At 37.6% G+C, this 25,347-nt stretch overlaps 1 protein-coding gene across 1 annotated transcript in view; it reads left to right on the forward strand.

The window, feature by feature from the left end:
• The first annotated feature begins 1,901 nt into the window (after positions 1-1,901).
• The window catches only part of LOC110094859 (GDSL esterase/lipase At5g45920), a 43,329-nt gene continuing 19,883 nt past the window's right edge, over positions 1,902-25,347 (forward strand). Inside the window, exons 1-3 of the mRNA XM_020820192.2 lie at positions 1,902-2,117; positions 2,207-2,431; positions 2,701-2,768. Of these exons, the coding sequence (XP_020675851.1) occupies positions 2,019-2,117; positions 2,207-2,431; positions 2,701-2,768 (392 nt within the window). The 5' untranslated portion in view covers positions 1,902-2,018. The remainder of the gene's footprint in view (positions 2,118-2,206; positions 2,432-2,700; positions 2,769-25,347) is intronic.

A 25,347-nucleotide genomic window follows, 5' to 3' on the forward strand; every position in this document is an offset into this window, starting at 1 on the left:
GGTTAGTTTAAAACATTTTAATTTGAATGTGGAGGTAAGTTTTAAGGAGGATGGATGGTAATGCACAATTCTTGCAATCTGCCCATTAATTAAACTCCAACTTCTACCTATTGGATATATCTCTTTAGATATCCAAATATAGTAAACTTGGGCATCAATTATAAATGAGAAAGGCTTAAGTGGTCCAAATGTGCTCCAAAAGAAATGCAAGTTAGTTCTATCTAGAACAAACCAAGGTTACGGTTTAGATTGAGGTTTTTTTATAGAATGGGTGGAATTTAGTTATTCTACTTGAAAATGAATAAAGAAAAACCCTATATAAGATCTGAAAGAATTGATATTTTTTTTTTTTTATGGAGTTGAAACAAGTTACTAGGCTAGAACAACAAATAAAAATTAAAACGAGGGATGATTATTTCTTTAGGATAGAAATATGGAGATTTTATTCGAGTTTTATGGAGGACTAGAGGGGACAAAACTAGTACAACAAAATAGTTAGTCTTGGTTGGTCCTAGTAAATTGGATATAGACTCAAAATTTGAGAGATGGAAATAATTTTTGTATTTTTCTAGGATGGAACACCAGAGGTAGAACACAATGGAACAAGACTGCATTAAGAAAAATTCTTGAAAATTAGAAACACTACTCGCCAAAGTAGAAGTTCAAGAAAATCAATCAGTCTCCTTGAGTTTGGTCAACCACCAAACCTCCAAGCCACTTGAATTTTCTTTCTAAAAAGCGCAAACAAATGATATCTCTTTAATTTCAGTCCAAAGGAATTCTTAGATGATTGAAATTACATAAAGAGACACATCTCTTCATTCAAATTCAAAGCAAAGAGGAAAAAAAAAAAAGAGAGAGGAGGGAGGGGTCAACCCCTTTCTTTGCCCACTAGTAAGCACCTATAACCACCTCCTTGTCTCATGGACACTAGCATGATCGGCCCTTGCAACCTCTTTCATAATTTGAACTCAACTTATTATACAATAACTAAGAAAAATGCATCACATGAAGTCCATATAATACTTACAACATCAAATACATGAAAATACATAAAACCTTAGACTAAATACATAAAATACTTCTTCATGTATGCTTGCTCTTCATGGCTTGAGCTTCATATCCTCTTACCCTTACCCTAGTGATAGGACCACTTCCATGTGCTATATTACATGGCTTATAGGGTTAATTCCAACTAAAGGTTAATCACTTGGGGTGGCTAGGGAAATGTTCGATTCCCTAGGACGAGAATGGTCTTTCAAATCTAAGATAATTGAATCAAATCACACAATTACAACAATCAATTTTAAGAAGATTTTGTGTCATTTTTACTTCAAGTTTATTAAATTTCAAGATCATTATATTTGAAAATTATTTTCTAAATATTTTTAACATGTTATATTTGAAGTGAACCTTTTGTGTTTTGAGATTTGAAACTCATATTCAATGAGAAGAAGTTTCATGCATGCATGAATAATATAACTAATATGTAACATTCAGTGGCATTTTTATCAAATTTTTTGAAATCCTGCAAGTTTTAAAATTTAAAACAGAGCAAATAAGTTAAACAAATTTGTGCATTCTAAAGAATGCGCCATACAAATTAGCGCATTCACCCCACATACTGCTTAGCTAGCTGAATTGAATTTTGTAGAACTATAACAATGCATAGTATTAAAGAATGCATACAATAAATGGTGTCATCCTATTTGACTAATTTATTTCTTTTTAAATTTTTAAATATTTTATTCTTATTTTTAATTTAAATTAAACATTTGCTTAAAAAAAAAAATCCTCTAACCCATCTCTGCCGGCGTGCAAGTCGAGTTGGATGCGTAATTCTTTTGTCCGTTTCAGGGCAATCTCCTCAAGTCCCGCCACTCTAGATAATATTAGCTATATGCTTATTTAATATTTGTTATTTCCGACCACAGACCCGGACGAGGATCCCCAAAAACTCCGAATAATGAGGGAGCTCCGTTGAGCAGCAGAGCTAGAACAGACCTCGGCGATTGGTCATGAGGCCAAAGGTGATTTTGTTCGGCGATTCCATCACTGAAGAATCCTTCACCAATGGAGGCTGGGGTGCAGCCCTCGCAGACCATTTCTCTCGCACGGTGAGCTTCTGCGTCACCTTTCTTCCACATCACCGACTCCCTCTTATAAACGATGGCTTGTAAGGGGTTTGGATTTTGCGCGTGATTAGGCGGATGTGGTGTTGCGCGGCTACAGCGGGTACAACACGAGGTGGGCGTTGAAGGTGGCGGCGCGAGCATTGGACGGCGTGTGCGAAGACGGAGAGTGGCCGCTGGCTTTGACGGTGTTCTTCGGAGCTAACGATGCTTCAATACATGATCGGAGCAGCGGATTCCAGCATGTGCCTCTGGATGAGTATCAAAGCAATCTCAGATCTATTATCTCCTTCTTCAAGGTATTATATCTCTTTAGATCTTTCTTTGAACTCACTGTATTGTTGGCTTCTGTTCCATTTATTGGGTGAGCTCACCCTGATGTTGTTTATAAATATGGTACGTTAATTGGAATCATTCGAAGACCAATTAATTTATTATAATGGGATTAATAGAAATTCGATACTCCTGATTGAGGGTATATCAGATGATCTAAAATTGTTGTAATACATGCTAAAGTCAAGAAACTGTATTGGGATACTTATTTGACTACTTATTGCTTGGAGCGCAGGAGCGCTGGCCGACGACTGTTATTGTGCTCATCACACCGCCACCTATCGATGAGGATGGGCGTCTGAGGTAGATATCTTAGCCTTTTACTTTCCTCTGGATATCGAAATGTCTTTATAGAACAGTATTCTAAGAAGATGAATTTAATTTGGTATGCTTCTGTAGTTTGATTCAGCATCTTCTCAGAATCCAAAACAACAATACGGCAGAAAAACAATTAATTATTTGGATTCTTAACCAATTGAGTGCATCTATTGGGCTTGACACTCTGCACTTGATACCAATTCTGGTGGAGTTTTCCTAAAAAGCGTATCAAGCATCACAACTTTTCTGCAACACTTTTCACACCGCTTTTCCAGAATTCTTTTAGACAACGCTTTTTCAGAACGCTTTATCCAGAAGACTGTTACTGTGTGCGCGGCCCCCATATTTGGCATATTTATAAAAACAAAGTACAGTGCGTGATAATTCTGCGTTTTTTCTCTGCTTCTATTACTCTTTTTTTTTTTTTTTTTTCTCTGCTTTTATTTTTTTTTTTTTTTTTTTTTAAATTCATCTATAACGTTTAGGTTTCATTGAATCCGTGGCATCATCAACCATCCTTCTGTAGTTTTTTCACTGAATAATTCACTCCAATTTGGATGGATGCTATTACATTTGACTGAATATTACCGTTGCCAGTTCCCAAGTCCTGAATGAGAAAAGTGGAGGGTTGCGTTAGGTAGTCGACAACCAGCATAAAACTTATCGAATAATCATAACATGAATCCTTTAAAAAATTGTGTTAATGCTAGGGCGTCCCTTGAAAGCGACGTGTTGTATGACCTGAATATAGTGACAAGTGTGCAAGGGCCGCTACACCAGCGCCCGAATGCAGTGTTAAATAGGCAAGGACTACCACATCAAGGACGGATGTGGGCAAATAAGCTAGTCAATGAAACAAAAATTAGGATAAGAACTTTGAATATAGGCTTCCTTATAGGAAAATTAATGGAGTTAATAGATATTATGATTCATAGGAAGATAAATATTCTGTGCATTCAAGAAACTAAATAGGTTGGAGAGAAAGCTAAGGAGATTAATAGTTTAGGATATAAACTATGATATTCGGGTAGGAGTCGTATTAGAAATGGTGGAGGTGTGATTATAGATAAGAGTTTGAAGGATAATATTATAAAAATTAATAGAATTGGAGATAGAATTATGATTTTAAAGATTGTTGTTGATGCTAAAATTGTTAATATTATAAGTGCTTGTGCTCCTCAAATAAGTTGGATATGAGTTCAAAATTAAAATTTTGGATTGACTTAGAAGAATTAATACAAAATATACCTCTTGAAGAAAGAGTTTTTATTGGAGGAGATTTAAATGAACATGTTGGTAGAGAGGTATATGATTTTAAAAGCATCCATGGTGGCGATGGGTTTGGAACGACAAATGAAGGTGGTAAAACTATATTAAATTTTTCTTTAGCTTATGATTTCTTAATAGCTAATACCTTATTTAAGAAAAGAGATGAACATCTTATCAATTATAAAAATGGATATAGTAAAACGTAGATTGATTATTTTCTTATAAGAAAATTAGATCGTTTAGATTGCAAAGATTGTAAATTTATTCTGAGTGAAATTGTTTGAGTTATTATTAGCAGAATTCAAGTTGGATGGTTGAAGTGGAGGAATGCATCGGACTTATTGTGCGATAGAAAAGTCCCCCTCAAACTTAAGGAAAAATTCTATAAGATGGTGGTGAGACCTGCAATGCTTTATGGTGCCGAATGTTGGCCATTAAAAGAGAAACATGATACTAAGTTAAGTGTTGCAGAGATGAGGATGCTTAGGTGGATGTATGGCTTGACCCTTAGAGTTAGGATATGAAATGAGCATATACGTGAAAAGGTTGGAGTAGCAGAGAGTCGCCTTAGATGGTTTGGTCACATTAAACGGAGCCCTTCCAATGACCCGGTTAGGAAAGTTGAGGTATTAGATTTGACTTATGTTAAGCAAGGTTGAGGTATTAAAACACTCCCAGTGGCAAAGGCGCTAGCTTTGGGGTACATGTCTAACGAGTCAAAATCTATCTAGCATATGCTTTATGTTGTTCTTCTGCTCAGATGGTAAGGAGCTCACCATAAAGATCATGACTAAGTCAAAAGAAGAAGACTCAACACCTCCTACGTCAATGCCATTTATGTCCTGGTGGCCTATCATATCGAGAATTCTATTCTTTCTTCTTCACTCAGAGTTCTAGCTTGATTATGACAAAAAGCATCTCTCAATTCAATAGCGGCCGTCTTCTCTTCTTCTATCTACGTCACCGTAGCCTTGGGTTTGGAATTAGGTAACACGTCCTCTTTCTAGCGCCTCTACCTGCTTTGCTTATGCCTAAAAGCAACCTTTCCCTTTTTTGGTCGGGTGCATAAAAAGATTCCTGGGTCTAGATTGCAGCTCGGAGATAGCCTGGTCTATAGTCCCTGTTGAACAGCATCGGTCCCTTCCGATGACCCGGTTAAGAAAGTTGAGGTATTAGATTTGACTTATGTTAAGAAAGGTAGAGGTAAACCTAAAAAGACTTGATTAGAAAATATTAGAAATGATCTTTCTTTATTAGATTTAAATGAGAATTTGATTTTTAACCGGACAAAATAGTGAAAAAGGATTCATGTAGCCGACCCCACGTAGTGGGACAAAGGCTTGATGTTGTTGTTGTTGTTGTTGCTATTACATTTGAATGAAGTAGAATGGTTATGTAAATATTATGAATAAAGCATCCCGACCATTTAAGCTGATTAGATGACTAAGACTTCATTTGAACAATTTTCTTGTTGTTTTTTAAAGCAACTTTCTAATAAAAAAATTATTTTTTTTATTAAAAAGCTGTTTTAAGAAGAAATAAGAAAATTGTCCCAAATGAAGTCTAAGATTCCTAATTGCAGCTGCAGATACAGTTAGTTTGGTAATTGGAGAGATCCTAATCCATAGCCCAAACACTCGGTTGGACAAATTATTACATAATTGCATGTAACAATGGTCACTGATCCATAATAATATGTTATTTGATTTTTTTTAGGTTTCTTAGGCTTAGAAAATTGAGTAATAAACAATAATGATTATACTGGCTAACAACCTGTTTCTATACTTGTAAAATAAGCTTAATTAAATGAAAGAATTAGCTATATGTTTCCAAGACATCATAAGAACTTGATTTTTTATTGTTGTTTTTTTGTGAATTTTAAGTACCTATTGTCGATTATGCTTGAAGCAAATTAAGATTCTTCAATTAATTTATTTAGGAAACCTCGTAGTACATTGACTATTTGACTATGATATTCCTAAATAGTGGAAACACACTAGGAATATGCAACAATTACAATTGCCATTTGCCATCCCTTCCCCACTCTTCAACTAACATTCACTGTAAGCATTCACGCATTTGTTTTCTCATTTTCTTTTAGATTTAATAGGACACAATGGAGAAAAAGGATTCATGTAGCCGACCCCACGTAGTGGGATAAAGGCGTGATGTTGTTGTTATTGTTGTTTAACCACATCCACAATCTTCTTTCTTTTGCCCCTGTTAATTCCAACATGCGGGGATCGGGCATAAATCTCGATGCAAATATGAATTCTAAATCATGATTTCTTAGTTTGTAATTAATAAAAATCATAAAGTAGTCGAGGACTTTGAAAGTTGGAACTAGGTCAAATACATGACTGTTGATATCTCACCAAAAAATCATCTTGATTGGGCACGATTCTCGATGCGAATATGAATCATAAATTATGATTCTTTTGTTTGTAATTAATGAAAATCCTCGAAGTTGTTGAGGACTTTGAAAATTGAAACTAGGTTAGGTACATGGCTATTGATATGCCACCAAAAAATTGTCTTGAACGAGCACAAATCTCGATGCAAATATGAATAAGGAACTTCCAAAATTAGATTTGGGACTATCCAAACTTTGATTTCAGCAAGCTTGTAGTCGAATTGAACATCTCACGAAGACGAACTCAATGACACCAAAATGCAGTCTAATCCGAGCCCAAATCAAAGGATCAAAATATTTTTTGAAGCTTCAAAACATTATTTGGATGACCAATTGATATTCGAATATGATATGCTTATAGTCGAATCAAGAGGCTCGACGAGACGAATTTAACAAGCCCAAGATCACTTAATTCTGACGTCATTAAGACACTTAAATGCTTGAAAAACTCTCCATGATCAAGGGAATCAATGTAGGTCGTCCAATCGAAAACTCCACATTTACACTGAATTTTTCTATATTAACTGACCATGTTACTCCGAATAAACTATAAATAGACCCTCATTTTTCAGATGAAGGAGGGGGAGGAAAATGGAAGAAGAGGAGCTTTGGAACTTGAAGAATCCTTGAGCTCCACTTCGGCATCATTGCCGACAAATCCAGGTCACCACTGTTGAACCTTTGCCTGACCATCATCGTTGGATCTCCATCTAGCTACTACTGCTAGTCCTTCCTCCGACCACTATCATGCATCGACAAATGTCCCTTCGACCATCGTCTCCCAACTACGATCATTCCGTCCTCCTTCGCCCACTATCTACAATCCCTCCAACCACTGTCACTAAACTACCGTCCTTCCAAGCTCCGTCGCCCGCTTATTATGGTCCCTCCGACCACCATCATCCAAAAAAAGGTTCTACAACCCTACAGTCCAAACAAACAGGGCTGCACTCTCATAAGAACAAGTGTTATGTTGTTCTCCAACTATATAATATGCTCTATACAATATGTATTTGTTATATTGGGCCAATGCTCTCATTTGGAGGACATCATTTATAATTAACCACCAACACTAGTAGAATCATTTCGATTGGGCAAGGCCATGTGATTTTTTCCTCGTTGAGAAATTTTCACATAAAAATTATGATGTCTTTTATGATTGTTGCACCCAACTATTCTATTTGTTTTTGTTTTGGATCTTTGTACAAGGCTAGGATGCTAAACTTTATATTTCTCTACTATCGTGAATATTCCATGATGCAATAATTCGATATCGTCTATGAGAAACAATTCCTGATTGGGGGGCAACCTTTTTTGCAATCTTGAAAGGACATTCACGTCAACGACCTGGGCACGGTTGAAGCAGGAGAGTCCTTTTTCCATGATATGTTATTAGCTCTAAAGGAAGTCCTTCAATATTAAGAGCAACCTTATGCATTATTCTATCACCTCTCAAGCATCAGCCACTGTTGCATCATTTTCATGGGAAATCGAGTTGGATTGGGGGGGAAACTTAGTTTGCAACCATAAACGGGACTGTGGCTAAGGAAATTTACCCTAATATTATCAAAGTCCGAGATAATGTCACTAGCAACCTATTTTCATAAAGCTCCTAACAAATGTAAGGTTGCTTATAATAAATTTCAAGCTCTATGCAGTTTTCAACTGGACTTCTACTTCTTGGGCAAGGTCTTAGTCTCAACCTCAAAAATACAGTAACTAGTAAATATAGACTAATCTTGACATTTGATTTAGGATATGCGTCATTTGCCCCCTCCCAATTAAGGTATAATCAATCATAGGGGGATTCAATTCGACCTCTTCCATATATGTTAACTTCATGATGCAATGTTCTGATAAACAACCTTGGATATGCAAAATATTATTAGTGGATTCTCTCGGCCTCTTCCACACATGTTAACGTTATCGATCAATGCTCTAAAAAAAAGACTCGGATAGGTTAAACATCCTTGGTGGATTCTCTTTCTCTTCCACACAAATTAACATCATCGAGCAACGCTCTTAAAAACTACCTCGGATAGGTCAAATATCCTTGGTGGATTCTCTTAGCCTCTTCCATACATATTAACGTTATCGAGAAATGCTCTTACAAATAATCCTAGGAAGGCCTGCCCATGAGGTAGCCTCGAAGAGAAGCTAGTGGTAGACAATGTCCTCACAAGAAAGACTCTATAAGAGCAAGTGGTTGTTAGGGTCACTACTCATTTAAAGACCTAAGAAGGCTAAAAAGCCTCAAAAGGCACAGGTACACTAAAGACCTTTGAAAGTTAAAAGCCTAAAAAACATAGTTACATTTAAAACCTTAGAATGTTAAAAGACTCAAAAGTATAAGTACATAAAAATCTTAAAGGGCTAAAAGCCTTAGGAGATATATATTTCTTTAATTCTCTAAAATCCTTAAAAGTTTAAAAGCAGCATAAGGACTAAAGTCCTGACTATGGGGCATTATATTATAGCATATCTGGAAAATATATAAAGACTTGTTTTCCTCTTGTGGGCAAGTTTATAAATCAATGTTAATTCTTACAAAAAGATAAGAGTATTCATTACTTTAAGTAAACATGAATATCATATAAAAATCTCTAAAAAAAAATTGTGTAAATAAAAATACTCCTTTACATAATCTAAATATCAATGGAAAAGGCTTTTCTAAGCTCACTTTAAATACCATCATCGCTGGAATTTGAATGAGAATTTTTAGATGCTTGATTGGGAATTAGCCTGTCAAATATAATCTCAGTCTTTCGTTATACTAGTTGATCTCCTTTCAAAAAGCCACATACAATACCTTCATCAAGACTCACGATTATCAAGTACTTTATCATAAGCCACTTAGATGCGATTGTGGATTTCTCAATGATAATTTGAATACCTCTTAAACTCCTCCATAGCCCTCAAAGATATGATCTCTATGCGAACTTCAGCATCTAATATTGTCATTTCTATCTCCAAGGGATGATATCATAATTTTCTATTTCTCAAAGGTTTCTTTGTCAACCTAAAGGGAACTCTTCTCTTCGGAGCTTTTTTTTCTTATATATGTTTGTACGAGCCTTAATCAACTTATAACAAAAAAGATTTAGCTTCTATCACGGTTAGTGGTTTTTGAATTCCTACATCACATTCAATTATACAATCTTCTTTAATATTGATATAAGGTGCTAAAATTAAAATTGCATGAAGTGAAGTACTTTAATCAATGTCATTTTCTACACTATAATTAATCTCGGTGGATGAGCACATGCCCGGTCGGACCATTCTAGGATAATGATCAGCACATCATAAAACTCCTTTCAAATCACCATCCGACTATTAGGTCTCCACTTAATTAATAAAGAGTGTGTGCGCTAGGCTGTTGCGGCCGACACATTGTTCGATCCCCTCCATCAAGTTGTTTGTCATGTGCCCATTCAACATACTATCTCCAACAAATTGAAGCTTCACCGTCGTTATCAGCTCATCGGTTGATCGCTAACATCAAAATGTCACCTAACCACTTCCAATAGCCTTTAATCGGCATACTGCTAGACTCGCGACATCTGATGACTAAACATTTACCATAGATTGACGGTCTTACGACTCCTACGGGGGTCTTCGCCTCTTTTTCAGATGAATACCGAAGCTTACATCGGAGCATCAAGCCTTTATCGTTATTGACGGTTTTGTGACTCCTACAGGACATTTTTCTCCTATTTTTTAGAGGAAGACCGGAGTTCGCATAAGTGGACCGAGCCTTTATCACTATTGACCATCTTGCAACTCCTACAAGACAATCTTCGCCTCTTTTTCAGAGGAATACTGGAGCCTGTGTTGGAGAACCAGACTTTTATCACTATTGATAGTTTTGCAACTCCTACAGGACTATCTTCGCCTTCTTTTTAGAGGAATATTAGAGCCTGCATCGGAGAACTAGACCTTTATCGCTATTGACAAGCTTACAACTTCTACAGGACAATCTTCATCTCTTTTTTCAGAGGAAGACTGGAGCCTGTGCTAGAGGATTGGGCCTTTATCGCGATTGACGATCTTGCGACTCCTATAGGATAGCATTCACTTTTTTTTTCAGAGGAAGATCGGAGCCTACTATGGAGGACCTATCCTTTTCTAGTGTTGACAACAAAATTTTGACATTCCATTTTTCCTTCAATTTATTGGAGAAAGTTTGGACCGGCTATAAAAATTGTGCTATCTCCCTCCAAACTGGGTATTTATAGGTGCAAGGAGTATGCCGATGAGCTTGATTGTCTTTAGTTTGTCTCAATTCATGTACTAAATCTATAGAACCTTTAAACTGTCTTAGATTTTTTTCAACCTCCAACCACTACTTTATAATTTGTTTGTAGCAAAGTATTTGATAGGAAATACTTGAGTTCACAAGTAACCCCAGGGGGAATACTCGAGTTTGCAAGCAAACCTATCACTAATTGGTGAAAACAATGAGAATAACGCAAAATTTGGGAAAACTTTAGCCCCAAAACGTTGTACTGTAACAAGAAAATCAAAGTCAAACAAACACGAAAGCAAGGTACAAGTGATCCTCAATTTGAGAGGAGGATCGTTCTCTCCCAATCTCAAGACAAAAGAATCTAGAGCTAAGACGCCAAGGAACCCCAAGAGAAAAAATCAATCAAAGCATGCATAATCCTAACACTAAACAAACCATACTTACATTAATTCTCTAATTCAAACATCCATAATTCAAAATTTTCCTCTCATCCTAGTCGCCCAATCCTCTCTCCCCAAATTGCTCCTAGTGTGGGCCACTAGTGTGGTGGCAAGCTGTAAAGGAGGCGGCACATGTCTGCTTCCTATAGACCTGAGCTGGCCTTTGGGCCAACTGAGCCAGTTCAGGATGAACCGACCTAACAATACCGCCCTCCCAAAAAATCACCATGTCCTCAAGGTGAAAATTAGGAAATTGCTATTTCACCCTCTCATATCGTTCCCACGTGGCATCATAGTCAGGCATATTCTTCCACTTAATTAGCACTTCCTTAGCTCCATCTTCTTTCTTGCGAACCCCCATCAACTCTATGGGTTCCAGAATCACCTCCAAATCCTCAGTAAGTGTTGTTGGTAACTCCGAGCTGACTGTATAATCTCTAATGGCTCTTCTCAACTGCGATACATGGAAAATCGGATGTATATGTATTGTACCAATATTCAGCCCATGATAGTCACTTGGCCCATAGCTTGGGTGTCTCAGAAACAAAGCATCTCAGGTAGGTCTCCAAGCTTCTTTTGACTACTTCCATTTGGCCATCTGTCTATGGGAGGTAAGCGGTGTTCCTCTTCAGAACTGTCCCCTGTAATCTGAAGTCTGAACAACTCCCTCCAAAAGTGGTTGAGGAACACCTTATCTCTATCTGATACTATCACCTCTGGTACACCATGGAATATGACCACCTCTCTGATGAAAGCTGAAGCCATTGTCACCACGGTGCAAGGATGTCAGAGGGGGATGAAATGAGCATACTTGCTCAATTTATCCTCACCACCAAAATCACCATGAAGCCTTCTGAACAGGGCAGCTCATTTATGAAGTATATGGATATCTCCTCCCATACTCGTCCCGGTAAAGCCAATGGCTAAAGTAGTCCCCCTGGAGACATGGCCAGTTATTTGTTCCTCTGACAGATCTCACACCTGGCCACCATCTTCTCTAGATCACTATGCATCCCATTCCAATAAAGCTCTGAAGCTAACCTCCCCAACCGCGCTTCCATGAAACTCCTAGTATAAGTTTGGGGTGTGGATTTAGGTCCGGGGCATCACGAACCTCCCTTAATACATCAGTCTTTCCCCCTCTACTGAGTACCCTGGGTGGCTATCATCTTCCCCCAGTAAATTTGTCTTGATCTTTCTCAACTCCTTATCCCTAGCGCTCTCCTCCCTAATGACCTCCTAATCCATCATCAAAGAAATAGACACTGCCACTGTCTGTAGTTCCCCAATACATCTGGACAAGGTATCTGTCACATTCTTCTCCCCTCTAGGTATATATTGGATTTCGAAATCATACCCCAACAATTTGGATAGCCACCTCTGATGCTCTTTAGTCACCATCCGCTGCTCAAACAAGTATTTCAGGCTTCTCTGATCTGTTCTGATAATAAAATGACTACCTAACAGGTAGGGTTGCCACTTCTGGATGGCTAAGACGATGGCCATTAACTCCCTCTCATAAACTGATTTCAGTCTGGCTCTGGCTAACAACATTTGGTTGAAGTAGGAAATGGATCGCTGATCTTGCATGAGTATTGCCCTCAATCCGTATCCTGAAGCATCTGTCTCCACTATGAAGGTCTGAGCGAATTCTGATAAAGTTAAGACTGGTACAGTTGTCATAGCTTTCTTTAGTTTCTCAAATACTATTGTGGCTTATCTTTCTTTAGTTACTCTGTCAATGGTCATGCGATAGTACTGTACCCTTTTACGAATCTCATGTAGTACCTCGTCCGCCCTAAGAATTCTCTCAACTCATTCAGATTCTTAGGTAAGGTCCATCTCAACATAGTCTCCACCTTTGACTGATCGGCTTCCACTCCTTCCTTGGACAATATATGGCCCAAGTACTCTACATTGGTCTAGGAAAAGAAGCACTTCTTCAGGTTGGCCCTCAGTTGATGCTCTTGTAGAACTCCCAAGACCAACTTCAAGTGCTTCAGATGCTCCTCCTCAGTTCTACTGTATACCAAGATGTCATCAGAAAACACCAAAACAAATTTTTGGATGTACTGTCTGAACACCTTGTTCATTGGTGACTGAAAAGTAGCAGGGCCATTGATAAGCCCAAATGGCATAACCAGAAATTCATAATGTCCCTCGTGTGTCCTGAAGCTATCTTTGAGATATCTTCCTCCTTCAGATCTGATGGTATCCAAACTTCAAATACAGTTTGGAGAATATCATTGCTCCATACAGTTCATCCATGATCTCATCAATCACAGGAATGTGGTATTTATCCGATACAGCCTCCTTATTTAAAGCCTTGTAATCCACACAAAATCTTCTGCTCCCATCCTTCTTTTTCGCTAGTAAGATTAGATTAGAGAAATGACTCACACTTGTTTTGATGATCCCAGCCTCAAACATTTCCCTAATCAGCTTCTCAATTTTATCCTTCTGAATTTGGGGGTAGTGATAGGGTTGTCATCGGTGACGCCCCCTCCTTTAGAAAGATTGCATGCTCCTATTCTTTGAGTGGTGGTAACCCTTGAGGTGGTTGGAACACCTCACTGAATTGCTATTTGACTGGTTGCAGTACAAGAGGAATGTCTTCCTCTTCTCCCACACTAACCCTCTCCAAGCGTTGTAATTTCATCAAATATTCACCTCCCACCTCCTGTATGATTATGATCATGGATTTAAGAGGTACTCCTACCCTAAACAGCCCTGCATCACCCTGGATCACCATTCTCCTTGGCCCTATCACCAGTTCCATCCTCAAGGCTCCCCAATTTACCTTGGTCTCCCCTAAGGTTTGCAGCCATTTCATCCCCAGGATGACATTCGCACTCCCCAATTTCAAGGGAAGAAAATGCTCTCTCACCTGTATCTACTGAATGGTCAACACCACTCTCTTACAAACTCCTCTACCCATTTTTACCTTTCCAGTGCCCATAATCACCCCGTAGCCTCCTGTATCCACTAGTTTCACCCCCAGTAGATCAACAATCTAGGTGGAGATGAAATTGACGGTTGCCCCACTATCAACACCACCACCTCCCTATCTCTCTCTCTCTCTCTCTCTCTCTCTCTCTCTCTCTCCCTCTCTCCCTTCACCTTCATAGTGTGATTTGGGGGGAATCCCACTACTGAGTTTAGGGAGACTTCTGCTATATCTAGATGCAACTCCTCTTCCTCCATCTCTAACTCGTTTCCATCTCCCTCTTCAGCTTCCTCATCATCATAGATGATGAGAATCTGAAGAGTTTGGTCCTTACACATATGCCCCATCATGTACTTCTCATCACATCTAAAACATAACCTCTTCGCCCTTTTTTCTTGTACTTCTCTGTTAGCCTTTTGAAACATCCCATATTTCCTCCTCTAGTTCTCTCCCTTGGCACTTCCTTCAGACTCCCTGGAACTTCCCCCTTGGGAGCCAAGAATGTGGTGGTCATCCCATACGATCCCCCCGAGTTGCTCCCCCTAGCCCCTCTCTCTCCAACTGCTTCTAATCCTTTACCAATTGGGCTATCTCCATGGCCTCTCCCAGGTCTCTTGGCCTCATCACTCTAACCACTGTCCATATCTCTTATTTAAACCCTTTCATAAAGTTCCCCTCCAACACCGTCTTTGAGAGCCGATCCAATCTGTTGGCCAAGTACTCATACCTGTCATAGTAATTTGCCATGATCCCCTCCTATGTTAAGGTAAATAATTGCTCATAGAAGTCTCCTCCCCTACTGGTTTGGAAACGTTTCAGTAAGCACTCCTTGAACTCCCTCCAGCTCTTGATGGGTTGCCTCATGTCCCGCCATTGGTACCAAGGCAATGCCTCCCCCTCCAAGCATAGTCCTGCCGCTGTCAGCTTATCTTCCTCCGTCAACCCGCATGCCGTCGTCTCCCTCAAGGATCTCCACTTTTGGATTTTCCCTCCCCGTAAACGGGTTTGGATTCCCTCCTCTCCCATGGCCGCCAGTGGTCTCCCTTTCTTTTGATGTTGCCGGATTGGTCTTCACATTTAGTAATTTCTTCAACATCTCTTCCATCAAGGTGAACTTTCCTTCCAACCGTTCGTTGTTGGAGGAAATCTGATTTTGGAAATTTGAAAATTTTCCCTCCAAATATGATTTTAGTTGCCCAATTTCACCTTCCAAAACTTCGAATTTTTTCTCGGACATCATCCTTCCCAATATTTACGAGAAGATTTTCTTGTAGATAAAATTTCTTTGTTGAAATTTTTGGATTTCAGCCGCCGAAGGTCCCAAGACAAATGCTCTGATATCAATTTTATAGGAAATACTTAAGTTTCCAAGTAACCCTAAAGAGAATACTTGAGTTCGCAAGCAAACTTATCACTAATTGGTGAAACATCGAGAATAACAAAAATTTGGGCAAAATTTAGGCCCAAAACTTTGAATTGCAACAAGAAAATCAAAGCCAAACAAACACTAAAGCAAGATACAAGTGATTCTCAATTTGAGAGGAGGATTGTTCTCTCCCAATCTCTAGACAAAGGATTCTAGAGCCAAGACGCCAAGGAAATCCAAGAGAAAAATCAATCAAAGCATGCATAACCCTAACCCTAAACAAACCATACTATTAATACATTAATTCTCTAATTCAAACATCCCTAATTCAAATTTTCCCTCTCACCCTAGCTCCCCAACTCTCTCTCTCTCTCCCCATATTGCTCATAGTGGGGCCCACTAGTGTGGGAGGCAAGCTGGAAAGGTGGCAGCACATGTCTGCCTCCTATAGAGCTAAGCTGGCCTTTTAGCCGGCCGGGCTGGTTCAGGATGAACCGGCCTAACAGTAGTCCTTGTGAAAAATGAAGTCTATCTATGTATTATTAACTTGACTTTTTTTTGTGTTTTGAGTATGAGAACGGCGTAAGAGAGAAGAGAAGAAATGTAAGAGTGAGAGTAGAGAGACCTACACTTATTTCTCCAAATTTTCATAGTGAATTTTTTGGTGTGGTGTAGCTCAGTGGTTTTTTTCCCGATTTTAGATTTTTTCTACGTTAAATCCTTGTGTCATTTACTTTTCGCTAATTTTCTATTTTCTTGTTTGTTTTGTTGCGATGGTTTACTCCTCATCCCCAACATGCTGATCGCCATCCGATGTTGTAATTACTAACAAATTTGTACTCATCTTTTCGCTTTGTATTTGCACTTTGTACTAATATACTGGAAGAAAAAATCCTTAATAATTCTTGTCATATTAATGGAAGCTATTCAACTTGACAAGATCCCGTAGTTTCTTCTTCTTTGCATTTTTCACAACGGCTCTAGTAGTTCCTTGGTGTATGCTTTTTGCTGATAATATTCTTTTTGTTGATAAGACTAGAGAAGGAGTTAAAGATAAACTTGAATTATGGAGGTCAACCTTTGAGTCTAAAGATTTTCTCTTGAGTAGATCTAAAATTGAATATATGGAGTGTAATTTTAGTAGTAATAGATCTAGTGAGGAGATTGTGACTTTGGGCGATAAAGTCATTAATAAGAGTACGTGTTTTAGATATCTTGGATCTATTTTTCTGAGTGATGGTAAAATATATGGGGATTTTATCAGTAGAATTCAAGTTGGATGGTTGAAATGGAGGAATGCATTGGGCATGTTGTGTAATAGAAAAGTCCCCTTCAATCTTAAGGGAAAATTCTATAAGATCGTGGTGAGACCTGCAATGCTTTATGGTGCCGAATGTTGGCCATTTAAAGAGAAGCATAATACTAAGTTAAGTGTTGCAGAGATGAGGATGCTCAAGTGGATGAGTGGCTTTACCCTTAGAGATAGGGTACGAAATGAGTATCTACATGAAAAGGTTGGAGTAGCTCCAGTGGAAGATAAGATTAGAGAGTCGCCTTAGATGGTTTGGCACATAAAACGGCGGCCTTCTGATGACCCGGTTAGGAAAGCAGATGTATTAGATTTGACTTATGTTAAGAAAGGTAAAGGTAGACCTAAAAAGACATGATTAGAAAATATTAGAAATGATCTTTCTTTGTTAGATATAAACGAGAATTTGACTTTTAATTGGATACAATGGAGAAAAAAGATTCATGTAGCCGACCCGACGTAGTGGGACAAAAACTTGATGTTGTTGTTGTTGCTCTAGTGTTCCAACATTTATTTATCTGATTGTAATTTTGTAAAATATGGTTGATATAATCATGATTGATTCTTGCCTCAACTTCTTGCTCGCAACAATCTTCATTCAGATTTATCAAACGTGAAAGAATTTAATTCTTTGTTGTTTTGTTTTGCCTACATGTTTGTGTCTAATCCATATGGAGCATGCACTAAAATTTTCTATTAATAAGCTCAAAACATGCTCATAGAATTTTTTGTTTAAAGCCAAAAAAAACAAAAAAGAAATTATAGTTTTCAATTTTATTCTTTTAGCATTTTTCATTTTAGGGTGAGAAGTTTTCTTTGATTATTTAGAAGCATAAGTGTGATGTTGGTTGGGAAGTTTTTTGGATTTCTCATCACAAAGCAGTAAGTAGCCATTTTTCTATTTAATTAAACTTTTATTTTCTCTGATTGGGTCTATAAAGCTGACCCAGTTGGGATGGACATAGCTGAGTCTTTGTACCTTTAAGAACTATAAGAATCATTAATAAGATACAGGGTGATAATTAGATTTGAATTTATATATCTGTTCTGAAAGATAACCAGAACTCTACGTTAATTCATGAATATCTTATTATGGTCTTCAATTGTTGGAGAAATTTTGTCGTCCTCAACAGATTGTATATTTTGTGATGGAGCGAATATCTTATTATGGTCTTCAATTGTTGGAGAAATTTTGTCATCCTCAACAGATTGTATATTTTGTGATTGAGCAAGACATATAAAATGACATAGTCCTGAAGGTTAAAAATATCATTTTCTTATGTCACTCAATAACAAAATTTTCAATTTTATTTTTGACAGAGATTTTTCCCCATTCAGTATTTAGTTGAATAGGATTTATTTTATTCTGAGCTATAGATGCCCAATAGGGGCAAAACCTTATGGTTAATTACATCTTAAGCATTTGATACTTGTGTTAACCTCTGTTTAATACAAAAAAAATCAATCAAAATAATACCTGTCGGATCCACGAATGCCGGCATAAATCCCGTCGAGGCCCTCCTGATATCCTGCTGAAATCGGCACCGTTTGCGTCGCTTCCCGGGATTTCTGCGTGAAACCTGCGACATTAGCCCCGATCACACTCCCATTCGCGCCTATAAGTACCGAGCAAACAAAGTAGAAGCTCTCATATCCCGTTCGCTTCCTCCCACAGACGAAAATCCGGCCGAACCTCTTCCTCCCTCCCGATCCAAAACCGTCAGACCCCCACTGCTTCTACCCGAGTTCTCGTCGCCTGAAGCTAACCCGACGCCAAAAATCCTCCTTCGACGGCGTCCCTTCCTGCAGGATCAGAAGTTACGACACTTCGATCGGAAGCGACGTTGGAGCTCGCTCGCTGTGAAGTTGCCTCTCCGGCTCCTTTGTGCCATCCGAACCTGCTCTGACGACTTCCCCTTCCAGTCGATCGGAAGTTACGCCATTCCGATCGGAAGCAACAACTGGAGCCCGCTCTATGTGAAGTTAACTTTCTCCCTTTGGCGCCGCTTCTTCGGCACCCCCGTGGCTGCGCGACTTTGCTCACTCGACGGCTTTTGCTCCCAGATTGATCGGAAGCAACACGGGAGCTACTTGGCTGTGAAGATAACTTTCTCCCTTCACGCGAGCTTCCACGGCCAAATCCCTTCAATCCGCTGAGCCGAGGGATTATTCTTTTATTATTATAATTAATAACTTAATGCAATTTAATCATAATTATATTAATTAAATATAATTAATTATAATTATTATTTTTAATTAATCAAAATTTATAAATTTATTATTGTCAATTAATGTTAATTAAATTTATTAGGTTTAATTAATGATAATTAAGTTATAATTAATTTTAAATTAATTATAACTTATTTTCTTAATTAATTTAAATAATTTTAATCAGCTATTTTAATTAATTATAATTAATAAAAAAATGATGATTAATTGAAAATGATTATTTAATTAATTTTATTTAATTGATATTAATTATGATTAATAAAAGAAAATGTGCTTCGCTCCTTGCCTCGATCCACGTGACAACCTCTATAACCCTGCGAAGGTATGAATTTTCTAAACTCAGATCCTCGCTTCCATTGTGCGGTGGATCGGAAAACCGCTTATACATGCCTTTATTGCGTGTGGTGAGATGGGACCCCGGTCCGACGCCTACGATGAGGTGGGAATCGCCTAAACTCTACTTCGGCGTTCGTGGCGCACCGAAAAACCGCCTATACACGCCTTTATTGCCCGTGGTGGGAAGGGACCTTGGTGCGGCACCCACGGCGAGGCAGGGCCAAATTTTCGGAGCCCACAACTTGATAAAACTTTTGATTAAATTAATGGTTTCTTTTCTTTTGAAAATCATCAAAATATTGACTTAATTTTCATTTTGAAATATAAGAAATTCTTGTTTAAAGAATTTCGATCTTTAGAAATTTAAAACGAAGAGAGGAATTAACTTTGGTTGGAATTCTTGAAATGAGAGTCAAAGGAAGAAAGAGTATGAGTACTTGATTTAGATAGAAAACTTAGAGATACTCAAAACTATCATATATTGGGCTTTATATTTTAGAATCCAATTTTTATTTAAGTTGACCTTTTTCTTTTAGAATGGTGGGGCTTATATTCCAACAATACATGTTGGAGGAAATGCCCTGAAGATGAGGGCTTATGAAGTGATTGAAATCAATCACCGCCTTAGATCCTAAAATTAAGATGAGGACTATTGAGAGGTAGTGCCTCAAATATAAGTTTAATGGAGTGTTAGGTATTTACAAACTATACCTCACATGAGGCATAGTCAGCCTGATCTATAGATTTATTATCCTGCCTTGAAATGGCTACTAACTAACACACCTAAGTTCTTTTAAAATCACGACATCCAGTCTCAATGCTTATGAAGAGTAAGGAGGCTGTTTTGTTTAGAAAATAAGGCTTATAGAACTTGGCTTTGAGGTCAAGATTCCTAACCATGTGAGTATGCAGAATATTGACTCACAAATGTAGTTTTTTTTTTTATCCTTAAGTGAATGCTTTTCTACATGAGACTCACTGAGCCATGCATGATCAAGTTGATTTTAGATTGCTTACATTTTAAATGATAGAAAAATTAGTTTTGCCCTAAGAGTCTACTGCATCAATATGTCCAGGGCACCCTCAAGCAAAGACAAAGAAGAAATCTAAGAAACACATGCATTTTTTTATGCACAAATAGGTAAACAGATCAACGCATGATTTTATATATAAATCAAATAGGATAGAAATGTGAAGAATGACCCAGTTATTTCAATCAAATTTGATAGTTGAGTTTTCTGTTATTATATAACCTAAATAAATTTCATTTATAGACTATACTTGTAGATGTCTTCAATCTTCAGCTTTTAGGTAGATCTTGGGCTTTACCTTTAGCTGGTACATATCCTCTTGATCGACTTCCCCTTTAACTAAACCCCACAAGTTATAACATACAATTTAAATCTAATCAAATACATTTGAAAAAATTGAAAATATTTAAAGCTATAAACAAAGGATTAGAAAGCAATTTATATAGTAAAGGTATTACATCCAGAATTTGCTTAGCTCTTGAAGTGCTTAGCCCCTACTTATATCCTATTAGCCATATCTCTTGGGAGGATTTTGAACAACACCTGTCATTCAAGCATTTTTTATTTATGATTTATTTGCACCACTTTTAAACATGACCACCTGCAAGAAAAGTATGTATATATTTATACACTATCCATTTAAGGGCAACTGCCCACAATACAGATAATTTAAAGCTCATCACATCACATCATTAAAAACATGCGCAGAAAAAGAAAAAAATTTCTAATCCTAGCATATCTAGGGGGATGTGCACCTAAATGTATGAGGCTTATGTGGCATGTCACACTACGAAAGGTGTTTTACTTAGAGTTTTGGTCTAAGGAAAATATGCTCAACATTAACTTTTGGGCTAGATGTTAGAAGATTTTCTTTAACTTTTGGATCTAGGGAGAGAAAGATTTCCTACAAATCGGAGGTTAGAGGGAAATAGATGAAACCTTTAGCTTTGAGACTAAGGAAATGGATGCTTCTTTTAGCTTTAAGGTTAAAAGAGAAAGAGAAGATATCCAACACATAGCTTTTGGGATAATTATTGAGAATCCTCCTTAGCTTTTAGAACTAAAGATAGGAGAATATAGGAATCCAACATATAACTTTGGAGTTAAGGAGAGGGGAAATCTCCTATAAATTTGATGTTAGAGGAGGAAAAGAAGGAAACCTATAGCTTTTTGAGCTAAGGTTGGAAATCTCCCAAGGCTTTTGGAACCCGTAAAAGTGAGGAAAGATTTATAACTTTTAGGCTACAAATCAAGAGGGTATCTCTTTGAATTTTGTATTCAAGGAGAGAGAGATACCTTTGCTTAGTTTAGATCAAGCAAATGAAAGATGAGTCACCAATTGATTTTGGCTCAATGGGTGAGGATGATTGATTTGCAAGAGGAATTATCATTGACTTTTTATGTTCAATGAAGGATGCTTGATTTTCTTAATGTGATTGAAACAAATGCAAGAACATGATATGTAGATTTGTACTACAAATCAAGAGGAATTCTTTAGACTTTTGGGTGTCCAATCATTCACCTAATTTAGGCTAAGTGAATGAGAGGAAGCTGAGGTTTTAATTCTTGTGCTTGGGAAGAGTTATTTATTGATTTTAATTCAACAAATAGATGAGTTTAACATAGTTTTAATTTACTTAACATGGGTTAAGTAAATGCAATAATCTCCTAAAACTTTTAGTCATAGAAGAATGAAAGAAGTGTGCAACTTGTAGACTACAAGTTGAAGAAGTTCCTTTGAACATTTGGTGTTCAAAGAGGGAAAGTTCATTCCTCCAACTTGGCTTGGAGGGATGAGAGAGAGAGGAAGTACAACTTAGGAGTTGCAAATTAAAAAAGATCTCCTTGAACTTTTAAGTGTTCTAGGAAAGAGGTGCTCATCCACCTAGCTTGGATTGGGTGAAAGAAAGGTTCTCCTACAACTTTTGATTTGTAGAAGAGGAGAAACAAAATGCAACTCATGGGTTACAAGTTGGGTGAAATCCTTTGAATATTTGGTGTTCAAGCAAAAGTATTAATTTGCCTAATTTTTGGCTAGACAAATGAGAGGGAGGAACTCAACATTTGGTCTCAAGTTCAAGCGTTTGTACCATGATGTATTTTGGATTTTAGTGAAATCCACAATACAAAGCATTAAGATGGTTGGTGATAGCTCATAAGGCATTTTAGGAGTCAGGAAATGGAATATTTGGAGCCTTTAGAAAACTTTAAAAGTCATGCATGAAGGAGGGATAGATGATTGTTTATTGATTTGTCTCAACAAACAAGGGATAGATGGCTTAAAATTTGGTTCTAAGATCCTATGACTTATGTAATATAACATTTGAAACTTTGAGGAGGTTCCACATACAATGCTTGAGGAAGGAGAGATTATTGTTTGTTGATTGTGGTGCATCAGCAAACAAATCATCAACCTAAGATTTGTTCCTACGGTTATATGGTCCATTTAATGAAATGTTTGGAGCATTGACGTGTTCCAAACCGTTATGCATGGAAAGGAGGATACATTAGAGAGCTGCTAATGCATGCCATAGTTCATACAATCTAACATATGGAGTTTTGAGAAAACTCCAAGCATCATGCATAGAGGATTGTTCATTTGCTAATTTTATGTCTTAACAAATGAAAGAGTAAACTTAAGACTTGGCCCTAAGGTTGAAGAACTCATGCAATGATATGTTTGAAGGTTTGAGGGAACTCAAATCATTATTCACGAGGGGGGAGACATATTTATTTGCTAATTTTGTGTTCTTAGCAAATGAAAGGAAGACTTAGGATTTGTTCCTAAAATCTTGATGAATCATATAATTGAACATTTGGAGCTTTGGGGATGCTCCAAAATATTACACATTAAGGAGATGTGCACTCGGAAGAAATTTCCCTATGTCTTTTAGAGTGTTTTGGACTCAATTTGGAGAGGGAAGGTTGGTTTCCTAATGCTTTGGAGAGATTTCTAAACCAATTTTGTTTTGATTATGAAATCTGGAGGCTTAGTGATCCTAGTAAGAGATCAAGGAAATGTGATTTTGACTCATATTAAGGTATGAAAACACATTTGAGGCTTTAGAAAATGTTCCAATCAATTTTGACATGATTGGATGATTGAAGGCTTCTAAGAATATCTTAAAGATCGATATTGATATGATCTAGAAGAAACCTAGTAGTACGCATGATTAGGTTCATTATTCTTTTGGAGATATTCAAATGCTTCAATTGTTTGTCATTACACTTAATCGGCCAACTTGCAAATTGCATTAAATATGTTTACCAATCTCAATATGTAACGGGATACTATCTATGATCTTTTGAAAGTCAAAGTACTCCAAACATGCTTTACAAGCATTTGCAGATTTGATAAATATATTAGTGATTTTGTAAATCTTCAGACATGCAATAATCCAAGATATTGTAGATGAACTTAATCAATTATGCCCTCTATGTGGGATTTTCAACATAGATCTTACAGGTTTAATGAGAAATCTCACAAAATAAGGTGTATTCCAAATTGATTAAATTCACCCCCAAACATTTGCAAAATTTCGTAAAAGTTTACAAGCTTCAACACATACATGCTCTTTGTATTTATAAATCACTTTTGTCATGATCTATGCTTTAAAAGAGAGGTGCATGCAATCAATTGAGTTGTAGCTTGGGAACTTTCTTCTATGTTTATGCATTAGAAGCACAAACAAACATCTCAAATTTTAGTGATTTTACGTGGAGCGTTTAGTCGCTGGTTAATCTTTCCATAAGCTTTACAACTTGTTCTAGGATATACAAAATAAATCTTTGGGGATTCATGTAAAATCCTATAAAAAATCACCAATATATTATTTCAAGCAGTATTGAGCACATTTCACATATCCAAACAAAGCTTTTGGAAACATCCCCAAGTTCTTGATTAATGCAAGTTCCTACATTTGTGTGTTAATTTTGTTATAACACATCAATCTAAGAGATAGAATATAGCATGCGACATTGTGAAAGTCTACACCTCAACATTTAATTTATCATTAAATGAAATCTCCTAAACTTAGGGTTTAGTTGTAGGTGCTAGATTGTTGACCTCTATGTAATAATCAAAAGATCAAAAATCTGCATACCTTGTATCCATCGAGCGGCTGCCCAAAATTACGGATATCCCGCAAACCTCGGACTGAAATCCCGTGAATCCTGCCGAAGTCTCGCCGAGACACTGTACAGCAGCGCCGTTCCGAGATTTCTGCCAAAATCCCGCGACAGCCTCTCGATCGCTGCTCCATTCTAGAGTACATTAGACACCAGCCCAATGATGCGGTGCATCGCTACCATCCCTTTTGGGCTCTCACATGAGAGAAAATAATGAGAAATCACTTGATTTCCATGACTTAAACAAATGGACAACGAAATACAAGGGATTTCTTTGGGTTTGGAAGTTAAAAGCAAGGTTTTCTAGGGACGCGCATTTGGAGCGTCAACCACACATCAACGGGCTTAGGGACCTAGTTTTCACTAAGTTTCAAAGGATTTTACCTCGTCGGGTTGTCACGACACCAACTACACTCCACTCGCCTGGTAAAAGGTGAGATTGAAGAAGAAAGACGCTGTCCAAGATCTTCCAGAAGTTTTCGCTGCTGTTTGGATGCTCCCGAATGTCGCCTCCGTTGTTACAAACTCGCCGTAGATGATTTGAGAGAGAGATGAGGCCTTCTACTTCTTCTTAGCAGCAATAGAAGGGAACAACAGTAGCTCTTTGTTCCATATTTTTCAAGAGGAAGAGAAGATTGGTAGCAAACGAGGAGGGCTCCTCCTCGGATCATAGGAGTAGCCATGAGGATTGGCGGCCGAGAGGGTTCGGTGGTTGGCGATGCCCAGATCGAGACCTAGTTGGGGTCTTTGTACTGGACGGGGTCGGACGCATGCACACAGGAGCTCCACCTCTTTCTCTCTCTATCCCTCTCTATTCTTCTTGGGATGGACACACACAGGATGTCGCACA

Source organism: Dendrobium catenatum, unplaced genomic scaffold (genome assembly GCF_001605985.2).
Source record: "Dendrobium catenatum unplaced genomic scaffold, ASM160598v2 fragScaff_scaffold_1305, whole genome shotgun sequence".
In the NCBI taxonomy this organism is placed as follows: domain Eukaryota; kingdom Viridiplantae; phylum Streptophyta; class Magnoliopsida; order Asparagales; family Orchidaceae; genus Dendrobium; species Dendrobium catenatum.